This window comes from Mirounga leonina, unplaced genomic scaffold (genome assembly GCF_011800145.1).
Source record: "Mirounga leonina isolate KUSES-001 unplaced genomic scaffold, KU_Mleo_1.0 Mir_53, whole genome shotgun sequence".
Lineage (NCBI taxonomy): Eukaryota > Metazoa > Chordata > Mammalia > Carnivora > Phocidae > Mirounga > Mirounga leonina.
This window is the reverse complement of record NW_023270807.1, coordinates 54733701-54748836: the sequence shown is the minus strand read 5'-3', so window position 1 is coordinate 54748836 and position 15136 is coordinate 54733701. Positions and strand designations below refer to the sequence as shown.

Below are 15136 nucleotides of genomic sequence, written 5' to 3'. Positions count from 1 at the left end.
CAGAAAGAAAGAATGACTGGGAAAGTTGGCAAATGACCCAAAAAGAACAAAATCACGGCACATATTGTCACATGCCCAGCCTAAAGGCAACCCTTTTAGGTCTTACAGTTAGCCTGAAATTTTCACAGAAAGAAAGAATAACTGGGAAAGTTGGCAACCTATTAAGCAATATGCTGAATGTGTTGTATGACCCACAAAAATCAGATTCCCACATGCTAACATGGATCTGAACCTAGTGCAGACATATGCAAGCAGGCAGCTACTCTAGTACCAAGAAAATAAATGGCTGGGCAGAAGCTATATTTACTAGGACATGTTTGTGATTTTCAAAGCAAAATTTTGTGACCAGTTTTCATTATATTCCGGGCTATGTAACTTTTTATGGCATACACATTTATAAATAAAAGCATGAGAGCCTCTAAATCACTGACTTAGGCTGAAATGATGCCTCTAGGGTTTGGGATTATAAAAAAATAAAAAGAAACCAAGCAGGGATCATAAGGCAATATCCTACAGGAAGCAAATTGATACCTGGGATTACAGTAGCAATTCCTTTCTGGCATTCAGGAAGGAACATATTTTAGATAAACAAATGGGCAGAACATTTTGGATCTCTGTAAATAGATCTGAAAAGTCAGGCAAGAGCCTTTCCCTATATGGGTACAAATGACATCATTCATAACCTTTTGAGCAATTGGTGCATTTGGAAGAGCTATAATTTGCAGATATGATAGTACAGTTGAACTATTCACGCTATTTCACATTATAGTTCTACTGGCAGAGTGTGAAAAGGGCTAAATTTTTTTTTTACTAAAATTTTCATGATTCTTTTTTTAAATAATAGAATTTTACCTGAAATACTGCCATACTGATGTAGATATATGTCTTTTTGGATCTGAAAACAATAATAAGTACTGATTTATTTCCATATCAGTCTTTTATGATAAATGCCATGATTGCTATTTTTTGTAATGGATATACAGACATAGGAAGTTAAGTGATACACAAAAGAGTTCTTAAAGCATAGTAATTTTCTATTTTTTAGTCATATGTTCAACAAGTATCAGTGTACAAAGTACTGAGTGGGGAGTTTGAAGGAACTTGAAATGAGAAAGGATACATCATGTTAGTCCTTAAGGAATTCAGAAAGTATAGGAGAAAAGAGATGTTATACAAATATTTAGGATGTAAGAAGCAACTTAACATGTGCTATGAGAAATGTACAAACACAGGGCCATAAAGTTCTAAAAAAGTAAAAAGTATGTCCAAGATAACCTAAAAAAGCTTTGTGGAAAAAATTCACTTAATCTAGACCTTGAATTATAATCAGAACTTTGAAATGAAAACATTTGGTGTGATGCATTTAGGTAAACTTGCATCTGTTCCTATTGGATAAAAACTCTGAGAAGTAAAATCAGAATCTAACAAATGGAGAGAAATCCTTTGACTTTCGTGCTCATAAATTTCCCCAATTATTTCTAATCTGGTGCAAAGATCAAAGTATTCTAGGGATAAGAAATAGTCTGAGCAAAGAATAAAAATCATTAACTCTTTGCTGGTTACTGAATCTGAGTCCTGATGACTAGCAGTGGAAGGGTGGGATAAGTAGTATTACTGACAACATCTGGGGAACTCTGTGGCATGTCCAGGGAGCACTGTAGCTTCAAATAAGAACACATATACCCTATCTCACTTAGCTGAGTACTTATTTCAAAAGACATCAGAATAAGAGACATCAATAACAAATTACTATATGTTTGTTACATTTCCTTTTTTTGGTACATTTTTGCATTTACCTAACCATGAAAAACATGGTTTCGATTTTATTTGAATATACATCCATCTGGATGGGGTGCAGGATTTAAATTGGTTGTGCTGCTTTGATAAAGTGCATAAATTACTCTCCCCTTTATTCATGCCATTCCTTTTCATTATTTATAGTTATGCTCACCGAAGAGAACAAATAAATCCTATGACGACACTATACAAGCCCCTGTTGGAAATATCATGTGTTCGCATACACTAATCCCTTTCATGGGGTGAAGGCATTACAAACAGCTCCTCATGCCCTGGGTTTCCACTGTGCGCTTAGGGTCACTAGTGGGCATGTGCAGAAACAAATGTTACTACTGGTGAAAAGCAGGCGCTCAGGACCTGGAGAAAAACAAACGGTAGGAGTGTTTGATACATGAATAACTAATAATAAGCATTTCCACCTACTTCAAAATTAGTTGTAGGATTATTACTAAAGCAACTTTCCCATTAACTCATGTTAATAACTCCTGGGTTTGAAAACATGATCTTGGGTCAGTGCTGGTGTATTTCACATTCTCAAAGGTAATAATTTAAATATCAGTGAATGTAAGATATATCTGAATACAATCCTTTGCATAAGCAGTGCAAAAATATTCAGAACCAACAGGAAAAAAATGAATTTGTGTATTCAATTTGAATAGAATTAGTGAATCAGGACCATACAAACTAAACTTGGATGTGAAGGAAACGCATCTAGAGAGACAAGGAGCAGGATGAGCATGGGTTGCCGGAGGAGGGAGGGAAGGGGGAGATGTGGGAGGACCAAGCAAATAGCCTCTTTATACATTGAGATGGTCTTGAGAATAATAATGTGCTAGTTTCTTTTTTTTTTTAATCCAAGTAGCTATTGAAAATTGTAATGATTTCAGTCTAAAAAGCAATGCTGGAAAGCCTCTTCGGAGATTGCCAACTCCCACTGTGCAGAAACACTGTGTCCCTGCATGCTGGTGTAATGGAGACAAACAAAAGAAACACTTCAAGGAAAGGGGAAGCAGAAGAGGGAGGGCAAAAAAGCACAGAGTATATGGTTCCCAGAAAAACAGTAAGAGTTTTAGCAATGACCAAAAGCAAGCATAACAACCCCCAAGTTTGAAACTGATGTAAGTTAAATAAAAAGCTCAACAATTTAAGAAATACATTACATAATTATATTCTCATTCAAAATAACAGTAACATCATCAACAATAATGATCTAGTCCCACTTTCAGTGACACCCACTCCCCATATTAAGCCAGACCAGTTTGATTTCACCTTTTCAGACATCTGTGCAGGCTCCTATTGGGAGCAAATATATCTGAAAGATTATTAGTATGGAAGCACATTGCCCTATTGCTTCTGCCTGCTTGCATGTATCTCCCATTTTCTCCCTCTTTTGGCAAAATAAATGCTTTAAAAATCAACATATGTAACTACACAATGAAAGTATCCTAATTATGCTGATTCTCCTTAGTTACTTCAGTTCCTCTAAAGATTTAAACATGGCTTATTACCTCCAGATTCTGACCATTATAAAAAGGTCAATAATAATTACTGTTTATTTGCTTTCAAATTCTACTAATGTAAAACTTTTGTGAGATGGTGAAAACCAATATTGCATGTACTTTCTAGAAAAACCCATTAAGATCAACATTTTAGGAAAGTATGTTTAAATTCATTTTTATCTCAGATTCTTTTAATCGCAGTATCTATTTTTAAAAGTACGAAATGAGAAAGCCTAACCCTACTTAGTGTCATTATTTCTATACCAGAAAATGATGCTTCTTGCATATTCATTATGTATCTTTGTATTTCTTAGAATTTCTAACCACGTTATTCATCTTTTTATCAGGTTTATCAATAAGTTTCGTTAGAGTATTTTGGTATTGCTACATTTCATAAACGGTGCAGTGCAAATGAAGCATCTATTTCTCATAACCAGCAACTCACCCCCTGAACAAATTACACTCAACCCTTCTGATAGAAGATCCTCACATCTCTATTTGGAAAGCAAATCGTGATATCTGAAAACTTTGAAGAAAGGCGTTTCAGGCCAAAAAGTGGGGAAAACATGGTAGCCAAAAATGTTAAACCACCAATGCCACCAAAATTATTTTCAAGGTCACGAAATATTCTGAGAATAAGCTATTTTTTAAGGTTTTTGGCTTTTTTAAGAGACATTATCTTTATTATGCTAGCATATTATCACTAAGTGTTACAAAACCTAATTCTAAAATTTACCAATGTATAGATCTTTCATTATTATACAAAAGTATTTTACCAATGGACATAAAATATCATCAAACAATACTTTCATATGGTGAATTTAAATAATGGTTGTTTAGTGCAATATTATTACACTTAATATCTGAGTAGCTGTTAAACACACCTGACTATATGTAAGGAGAATAACAAAGAACAATACAGGAATTCAGCTCTCACTGCCAGTCCTTGTTTATGATTCTTGGATAAAGAAAACCCCCCCTTTTTTTTTTGTTTAATATTATTCAAGAATTTGAAAGACCTAGCTGTTAACTACAGACAGATACATTCTTATTCATAATACCCAAATGTTTCATTTTGATATCTCTTGTCCCTTTTCATTTTAATTATTTATTATTAGTGCTAGCATATTATATACAATATAATGGTAGTTATTATTACATAATGGATAAAATTTATGAAACATTTGCCATTTGCACTGTTATAAGAGCTTTAAATATCCTGACACATTTAATTCTCACAACAACCTGAGAGATGTATTTTATTATCCCAGTTATATAGATGAAAGGTTAAATAACTTGCCCAAGAGCAAATGCATTTTAATTGAAAGTCAGAATTAAACCTAGGCAATTTGACTTGTGCATATTACTTCTAGTATTGATAAGTCAATGCTTTCAATGCCTAAATATATATTCATTTGAATATATTCAAATTGCCATATAATTTTACACAGTATATCCAAAGAGTAAAATACATATAGTTTACCAATAAAAGTGTAATATACCTTTTAGAGGAACCACTATGCCCATCCTCTGAAAATAAAATTTTAAAAGGTAGAATGTAGAAAGAAAAAGTGAGAGAACCTCTGATTGACCTCAAGAAGAGAGAAAGCGATGGGGGCCACCTGGACTCCAAAGAAGAACAATGGATTTCAGTCACTTCCCTCCTTTTCCTTTTCTTTTGGTGATAGTAATAGGGGCTATAGTGTGTGTTATTTTTGTTGCTTACTTTTTATTTTAAAAAAGGAAGAAAAAGAAGTGTTTGTCAGGTAACAATCATTAAGGGGAAGAGGTTTTATTTTACTCTTTTCTTGCAAGATCCAGACAATGATTTTTCTAGAACACAAGTTTTTTAGAGGATACTTTAATGGCAAGTTCTGTCTGTCTTCTTTCCTCATGATGCTTAACAGGACAGTCTGGGAGAGTGGTTGCTCACCCCCAGCTCAGCAGTGGGTTGCTGCCTAAACAATTAGTAGGTCAGTCTGAAGAAAGGACTCTGATAACAGTAGAGAATTCTAGGTGATGATGCTCGGCAGTAGTCTCTGCCTCATCTATAAATCTGCCTCTGGTCTTTCACACCTGGAACTGAAGGAGTAAAGCAACCTGGGACAGTAACATACAAAGTTGGAAAGATACAGTCTGCGCTCTCTAGAAACTCCCAACCCAGTGGATGTGTGAGTGGCAGAGACTGAGAAAGTTTATTATAGCTCTGAGGGATTGTGCAGGTTGTGAAGGAGGATAAGGTCCCATAATCCAGGAAGGGGCAGGGGCTGAGACAGGGTAATCAGGAAGACTTCACACAAGAGATAACTTGTATCTGGGTCTTGCAGAAGGTTTTGTCATTGAGCCAGCCAAAGAGAACAGGGAGAGGGATATGCAGAGATGAAAACATTTCTTGCCAGAAGAAAAATAAAACAATCCAATCAATTTCACTTGTGCAGAAATCAGTTCTTAGAAACTACTTACAAACTCCAGCAGAGCAGAAGGTTTCTCATCCATTCCCAGCAAGTCTGTAATCCCACATGGGGCTCTCCTCATTCATTTGCCGAGACTATGAATATGGGGCAGCAGTGGTGAAGTCATTCCGCGATGACTTTAACCCCTCAGCCCTCCTTCTTGTAGTCACAGCACCTTCCTCCCATTTTGCTGTTCCTGTGTTTGGAGTTCTGGTAAGCAGGGTGCTTGTGGCTTTAAAAATGCAAAATGGTTGCCAAAAAGAACAGTTTTGCCATGTAGCAAATGTTCATACTCTGCAATGCTAATTTCTGTCCTTTCCTATAGTTATACAGGTTACTATGTGCAATGAATTTAAAACATTAATGAAAATTATTCAATGATGCTATTAGGGGATATATTGAGAAAGATACGTGTTTTAGCACAGGTGTTGCCATTCGAAGGAGGTTACTTCTTTTTCCCCCAAGACTTGAAAAGCCACAGAAATGAAAGCATTTGGAAAATGCAACTACTGAAAAACTTAGCATGAGTAATTTTCTGTTGCTTAATTTGGGTACCAGTTACATGGACATGTGCCACTTGAAAAAATTTACCAGTTCTACACGTATGATAGGTGTACTTTCATTTATGTATATTACGTAAAACTTTAAGAAACTTTAGCATTAGCAATGAACTTAATGCATTCAAAATGCAGAAATAGAATCATACTTTTCAGTTTCAAATCTAAAATAAAACACCAGATAAATAGGAGAAAACCCTTCCCCACGTAGAAATGGATTTTTTCATCTCTTAAAGAAATTCAATCAAACAAAATAGGTATTTTGGTTATGGGATATGGGAAGTATGAAGTGCTATTTTTTAAAAAATTTTACTTGAGCCCAATGCATTGCTGCTTTTGTTTCCACCTTTGTGTCTCTTTCTGTATAACTGAACAGCCCTGGAGGCTGACAGTGTATGTGGCATTTAACAACAGAGAAGGAGGCTCCATCAGCCAAGAGTGGCAACGAGCTGAGTGACTTTATGGAATACTCTAGGTGGGAAAATTACCTTGGTGCTTTCTCCTTGTGCTGATTTTTCCTTCTGCTGACACTTCTGAGGCTCTGAAAGTTGCTTTGCTCACATCCTCTGCTGGTGGTGTCAAAGTACACTCAATCTTCACATGCCAAAAAAGGAGGAAAACCTTATTTCAATGCCCAAAAGACTTAGCTCCTGTCAAAGATATTCATTTAACACTCACAGTTGGTCTATGGCAACTTGAAGACGTTGTCTTAAAAAGTAGGGCTGGTGGGGGTTGGGGTAAAGAAGAAAAGGCCTGACTTTCTAGGGAAATCTCATGTTTTCCATATCCTGAAGGCATGTAATAAAAAGAGACTCCACACTCCTAAATGAAGGGGGCAATTTCAACCATTATTTACAAGATCTGTGCTTCTCCTGAAAAGGGGTGGGTTAGCCAACATAATAAGTTCATTACACCTGGCTAAGAAAGGGAATATTTTAAAAACAATAAAAAGTTCATTATCTGCAAAGCTTTCTCCTATAAAAACAACTGCCACTTAATCTTATTTCTTATTTATTTTTGGCCAGTTATAGCGAATGATTTCATGATAAGAAAAATCATCACCAAAATTAATGGCAAACTTTTAATTTTCTTATTGTTTCAAGGACTCCAAATACCATAACAAAAATATGGTCATTCCAAAATATGTGTGGCACTTAATCCTAGTCTACACTAAATAAGCACATAAAAGTACAAGTCACTTATAAAAGGTAGTCAAATATTTTAATAGAGATTTGCTCTGGCTAAATGGCAGATAGATGACAAGCCATTTTCCTATTTACTCTGACCACATACACATTCATATTGCATGTTCATTTCAGACCATTTGTTCATCTTCCATCCCCACCCAACCCCAATATTCTTCTCCAATGGTCTTGTTTGGACCACCCTGAAATCTATCCCAGAAGATAGTAAAGTACACAAACTTAGTTCATTGAGTCCCTTCTCTTTCCTGAGGCTATTTTTAAAAAACTATGTATTTTACACAATAAATCCTAATTCAGCCAATAACAGTTCATTCAAACAGCATCTGAATTTTAAAATTGGCTCCTTTTCAGACAATTAGTTGGGGTGCCAATTTCCCAGTCAAATAAAATCATTTTTCCATTAACATTTTTGGTTATATAATCTGCTATACAAATATAATACTATTAAAACTCAATGTGCAAATTAAGTCCCTAGAATATCTCAGTTGCCAATTTGGTCAGATAATTCCAAGCATACATTTTGCTGTCATTTAAATTGGAGATTTTTCTGCTGGCTGATTACTTTCTCAGGGTGAGAATGTGGCTGAAGAGCCCAGTGCATGTCTCAGATTTTCCACACTTTGTACACATGGAAACTGTCTTCGGGCTGGGACTCTCTCCTCTGTCTGTAGAGCATATTGTACTTACAGCCCTGCCTTTCCTCCTCCTAGGCTGCCAGACACATTTGCCCAAAATGAGTCACTCAGTCTTTGATTTTTTGCATGTAAGTTTGGCCTGTCTGATGTTGTTTGCACAGCCATGCCACATTGTTAGAAGTTGTGATTCAATGTGTCCTTGAGGCTTTTCTTTTGCCAGCCCTGCCTACTCTTAGTGCCCCCATTTCAGCTCGCTGTTGAGCAGCTGACTCAGGGCTTAAAGTGAACCATCCCCCATGTTTGCCCAGTTCCCATGCTTGCTGCTGTGCTGATCTTCACTTCACAGTTATAGGCCCAACTGGGGGCACACTTTTAGTAATCTTGCTTTCCCATTTATGTCACATATGTCTTGCAGGTGATGCGGGAAGCTGCCTACGACATCTGTGACAGATCCAGACCTCCCAACCATATGGGAGGTTGGACAGTACCAAACATTTGATTGGATCCAGAGTTTGGTGCCACATTTATTGCCAACCTTCCAAAAGGCACACGGGCCATCTTGAGTCAGTTTCTATTTCTTTGTTCCCAGAGCTACAATTCTGAGTAGTCTGAATTTCAACAACATCAGTAATCTACAACACCATTACCTACAGATTACTGGTTCTACCATTTTTTAGCTCCATTCCTGGACAAATTACTTAACGGCTTTAAGGCTCAGTTTCCTTATTCATAAACTTATGATAATAATCGTTTCTGCTTCACAGAGATAATATAAAAGATAAAAAGATGATATATGTAAATTACTTAATATACACAAATGCTCAATAAATGTTAGCTATTGGAGTATACATGATAAACTATGTTCTTTAGGCATTAGTATAACATATGTAGCTTGCAAAAAGTGTGTGTTACATTTACTTGATCAGCTTTCATTTTGTTCCTTGATTTATTGTAATTTTCATTAAACCTGTCTTGGACATTGTAAGAACATAAGTCTCCAATAGTTGCTTCAGTCCCTGGACTGACTAAATTATTCCAGTCCATTTCATACTTCCTTCCCAAATACCACTAACATTCCACGGTCTTTATGAAGGAGGGCAAGAATTCTCTACTGAATGCCCCAATTCAGCAAGAGTTCTTAAAGTCACTTGGATTCTCCTGGAATTCCCATTGTGTGTCCATCTTTCTGCTACTTCAGTTCTGAAAATTGAAATCTAAGACTGGTTATCTAGACCCTCATTCAGTTCCATGTGCTTGACCTCTGAGTCTAGTTAAACTATTGTCTCTAGTTTTGTTTCCCAGCCTGACTTGTCACTGTCATATTATCTAACTTCACAATATCTTCAAATAAACAGAAATGAAAAGGATCTTAACAGGCATCATATCTTCCACGGAAGGAATCCTTTTCTGCCTGTTGAGTAGTCTGCTGAAAGACTTTTGGTAAAGGAGATCTTACTTGTTTAGTTGATATCCTTTCTGATGTTATTAAATCACTGCCATTTATACTGTGGAAAATTTGCATAATTGGCAGTCAAATATATCATGTAGCTTATTATGAATACATAAGACTACATTTTCGCATGCCTGACCTGCAATATGTTGAAAACAACTATAACATCATTCTCAAATTTTACCTTTTCCAGTTGACACATCTTCAGTTCTATCATTCTTCATGAATTCTATCCCTTTCCCCATTTGAGGGGCCTACTTCATTTAGTTCTTAAACATATATAAACTATACTTTCTTTGTAGAAAGATGAACTTTTTCTTTAAAAAAAAGCACAGCAAAGCAACAAGGAATTAAGTAATTTGGGGCTTTCCTTCTTTTTGTCATAACGTATGTTTTCTTAAAGGCAGTGGATTTAGTCCTCTTCCTATCCTAAATTTTGCCCCCCAGGTCCTGTTTGCCCTGATCACTTTTCTGTGAAGATTAAGATTTGGGGCACAAGTTTTAGCATTGCTATCACAAATGTGTTACTCAATTGAACTTATCTTTGGTTACAGACTCCTTATCTGACTTGTGTTTGTATGCTTTTTGGGTGTGGATAATACACAGAGTTGCACACTGGTAACATCCCATGACTCTTGCTTTCTCACTATAATTATTTCCAATTATAAATCACAATTCCTTTTTGTTTTTTTAGCCCTCCATCATTTTTTAACTGTATTCATCTTTACCATCCCTGGGCATGGAATTATACTCATATTTCTCTGAACTCTTTGAACACCACTGACTGGAATTGTAAGGTGATCATATTTGGCTACGCATTCATGTGAATATTTAAAATTCTATTATAGAAATGTGATTTTCTTTCAAGGCTGACATGGTTTCTACTTCATGTATAAGTTCTTATATAAAACAGTAGAATTTATCAGACTGCTTCCTCACCCTTATGAGACTATGGGAGTAAAAATACATCAAATGAATTTTAGATTACTTTTGTATAACAAACAATGCTGTTCTTCATCATTGACTCTGCTGTTGGGCCAGTCCTATTATTGATAACAGAAAAGTTTAAGGTACACCTTCCTTTTGGCTGGGCTATGGATTCACACACACATTTACAAACATGCTTTCTCAATAATAATATTTATTAATAATAATATTACTTTAGTTAGCATTTCAGGTTTATTAATAAAACATGCAAAATATAATATTTTAGGTTTATTTATAAATAAACTATATAAAATATGGCTGATGACATATGCATATATTCATATACATATACATGATTTGTGTATATATATATGTGATTATATATGTATGTATATTTGTAAAAATATTCATTCTTCTGTGTCCTGATCCTTTCTTTCCTCTGTTGTTTCTTCCTTAGAATTACTGGGCACTTTCTTGATGCAGTTTCATATTTTCACTATGCCATATGACTTGTTCATGCTTGCTTCCATGACTCCATTATCCTATATATGTTGTAGTTATTAAACTGAGTAGTATCCAGCTTATAAAATATTGATTGGAATTATCTATCCTTCTCAAATGTTATTTTAAATTCTTTTAAATCAGATAAGTGAGTCTATACTCTTCCTGATGGTCTAAGAAGAACTCTATCACCACTCAGGTGGCAATTTGTCTGAATTTATCAGCTATGTGCCACAAAATAATAATTATAGGTTTTTCTGTCTTGATAGTACATTCTCCTTACCTATTCAAAATAATGGCCTCACACTGGAAGAAGACATGAAAATATCATCTGTGAACTCCAAGCCTTCATTTTACTTCCCTGGAAAACAAATATTCCATGATTCTTCTACAAAACTTGTGCAATTATATAACAAATCTCTATTGAGTGCTTTCTCTGTGACATTCTCCTAAGACAGGCAGGTAAATCTGCCATAATGGGAAGAAGTTAGTCACCTGGTCACTGCCTATATTGACATATTGTGGACAATACATAGTTGTAGTGGGACAAGACTTCAGGCCCAAAGCCAAATCCTACTTAGGATAGTCAGATCCCTTCAATTCCTACCTCTGATTTAACTCATCCTCCAGAACTTTCTCAGGAGTATGCTGAGACTATTGTTGTTATACATGATCAGAAAGATTTATTTCAACTCTCTAACCATGCTTAGAAAAACTCAGTTGACTCCTTAAAAGAACAGGATGGATCCTTACTCTGATAAGATGGACGCATTGGCTGTTGTGCACTTCCAGTAGGGAACATGAGAGTCAAGAAAGTAACATCTACTAGGAGACTGCTATCTGTCTTTTGCTTTCAAGCATTTTTCATATCTATAAATTTTCATAGTCTAATTGTTAAAGAAATCATATATTCCCTAATTGTGTCTATTGGTATCTTGCAATTAATGACCATCACCACTGTTATAGCCACACAAATCTTTCAGAAGTCAGCATATCTTTAACTTAGCCATATTAAGTCAGCATTTGACCAACACAGCTCTACCTCCAGGCAGTTTTGCTTGGGCCCTGTTAGAACTCCCTGGTGCTCCTGAATTTAGCTGCTCTGAGACAAATATATCTTTCCGTTGCTCATAGTTCTGATTTTTCTTCTGTTGTCAGCTTCTACACACATGATGGGCAATGGCAATAGTCACAGTTATTAAATCTGCATGATAGGTGGCTACCTGAAAACTGCTAGTAGGTATTCAAAGCTAGGGTCCTAAGATCTTAGATATCAGCATGTCTCTGTATTTTTTAAAATTCTTCTCAAAGAAATGTCCACCAAAGCAAGAAAACAACACCGTTTTACAGTACTTTTGGATCACTAAAATGAACATAGAGCAAGGATGAAAGTGATTTCTAAAAACAAACATCAAAGATCTGCACAGAACATAGGTCAATAATTATTTACACATTAACTAAGCATAATCAACATTCTAAAGCTATAGTGTTCCATAAAATTTCCTTGTCTCCAGTGTGCATGTGGTCCTTCCTTTATGAACTAGTCTTACTCAGGCATAATAATCTATAATAATTGCAAATCCTCATATAAAACCCCAATTTCAAGATGGCACCCCTGGCCATTTACTATTACTGATTTCTAATATGCCTCAAACTCAGTCTTACTGCTGCTGACTTCTTGTACTCTTTCTTCAAAAACTAGCCAAAAAAGTATCACTTCATGATGATATCTTTAGTCCCTGCCAATATCTACACCTTCCTACCACTCCTAAAACTTGTTGGTATACACTTTTCTACTTTCTTTTATAAGTAAACTTTTTATGGAAGTAAAATATCTGTCTTAGTTCAGGCTGCCATAACAAAATATCATAGACTGGGTGGCAGCTGAAACAACAAAAATTTATTTTCTCATCATTCTGGAGACTGGAAGTCTGAGATAAGGATGCCAGTATAACCAGGTTCTAAAAAAATGCTCCCTTTCTGGTTTGCAGATGACCACCTTCTCTCTGAGTCTTCTAATAGCAGAGAGAGAGCACTTCCTCTGAGGGCCCTACACTTACGACCTCAATTAAACCTAATTATTTCTCAAATGCCCCATCCCCAAATACAATCACATTGAGGGTTAGGGTTTCAACATATGAATTTGGGGTGACACAATTCAATCCATAGCAAGCAGACATTCAGGAAAGTGCACAAATCATAAGAATGCATCTTGATTAACTGTTTTAAAGTGAATATACCCATATATCCATAGATTAATAAATAAAAATTGCCTGGAGGCCTGAAGTTACCCTTATCCTACTTTCTCATTATTCTCTGCAAATGGAACTATTATTCTGACTTCTATTACCATAGATAGTTTTTGAACTTCACATAAATGGAATTACTCATATTCTTTGTGCCTAAGCTTCTTTTGTTCAATATTACATTTGTGAAGTTTATCCATATTTTTTCATGGAGCAGTAGTGTGCTCATTTTTAGTATTGTACAGTATTATATTGCTTGAATACATAACAATTTATTTATCTATTCTACTACAGATACACATTTGGGTTGCTTCCAGTTAAAACTATTCAAATAATGTCTTTTTATGAATGGTCTTTTATATGTCTTTGGTACACATAACTGTGCGCTGTGGAAGTGTTTATATATTTAGGAGTAGAGATGCTGGATCTAGCAGTCGAGTATGTGAAAACTTAATTCACAATTCAATACTCACAATATTATAAGTTTTGTAGATGCCTTTGCTAGATTAAGAAAATGTTTTTCTGTTCCTAGATTGCTAAGAGTTTTATGACAAATCAGTGTGGAATTTTATCAAATGCTTTTCTGCATCTTTTGAAATGATCATATGATTTTTCTCTTTTATTTGGTTAATGGATTAAAATATACTAATTGAGTTTTGAATATTGAACAAACTTGGATTCCTGAAATAAATCTAACTTTTTGTTGCATATTAAAACTTTCATGTGCTGTTGGACTTTATATGCCTACATTGAGTTTATGATTTTTTCTCTATGTTCATAAAAGATTGGTTTGTAATTTTCCTTTCTTGTAAAGTCCTTGTCAGGTTTGATATAAAGTTTATGCTAGTCTCACAAAATACGTATTTATGAGATGGAAAGTATTCCATTTTTTTTTTCCCCTGGAAAAGTTTGGGTAAAATTGTTGTGTTTTCCTTAAAGGTTAAAATTATCTACCTGGAGGTTTTGGGGTTTTTTGTTTGTTTTTAAGATTTTATTTATTTATTTGAGAGGGAGAGTGAGATCACAAGCAGGGGGAAAGGGTAGAGGGAGAAGCAGATTCCCCGCTGAGCAGAGAGCCGGATGTGGGACTCCATCCCAGGATGCCAGGATCATGACCTGAGCCAAAGGCAGATGCTTAACTGACTGAGCCACCCAGGCACTCCTACCTGGAGTTTTTACGGGAAGGTTAAAAAGTACAATTTCTTTAATAGTTAGAATACTATCCATGTTTACATTACTTTTTGTATCTAGCTTGACAAGTTGTAGTTTTCCAGGAATTTGAATTTTATATACATTTTCAAATATACTGGCATATCGTTTATGTTATTAGGATTGATAACTGTTCACATTATTTCAGGATCTCTGGTGTTACGCTTTTTTTAAAATCCCTGTTATTGGTATGTTGTACCATCTTTCTTTTTTTATTTTGACCAATCTTGGGAAGTATCAGTCTTACTACTCTTTCCAAAGGACCATCTCCCTTTGTGCTAATTTTTCAATTATGATTTTGTTTCTTAGTTATTAATTTCTGTTCATATTATCAATATTTCTTCATTGTTACTTTCTTTGAATTTAGTTTTTGTTATTTTCCTAGTCTATTGAAATAGATTCTAAGATCATTGATTTTCAGCCTTTTTTTTTTTTTTTTACGCATTTATGGCTATATATTTCCCTCTAAGCAGGCTTTAGTTGCATCCCATGGGTTTCAATATATTGTTATTCAAATCACAATAATTTCTTATTTACTCCATATTTTCTCTAATTCACAGATAGTTTAGAGGTGTAGTGCTTAGTTTCCAAACAATTGGGTGGTTTCTACTTATATCTTTTATTAATAAACTTAACCTTAATTTCACCTTCATCAGA

At 35.1% G+C, this 15136-nt stretch overlaps 1 protein-coding gene across 1 annotated transcript in view; it reads right to left on the bottom strand.

Moving 5' to 3' along the window:
* Window positions 1–5585: 5585 nt before the first annotated feature.
* The window catches only part of LOC118001450, a 469207-nt gene continuing 459656 nt past the window's right edge, over window positions 5586–15136 (bottom strand). The window contains exons 9-10 of the mRNA XM_034991563.1: window positions 6795–6900; window positions 5586–5981 (exon numbers count right to left, since the gene is read on the bottom strand). Coding sequence (XP_034847454.1) covers window positions 5845–5981; window positions 6795–6900 — 243 coding nt within the window. The 3' untranslated portion in view covers window positions 5586–5844. The remainder of the gene's footprint in view (window positions 5982–6794; window positions 6901–15136) is intronic.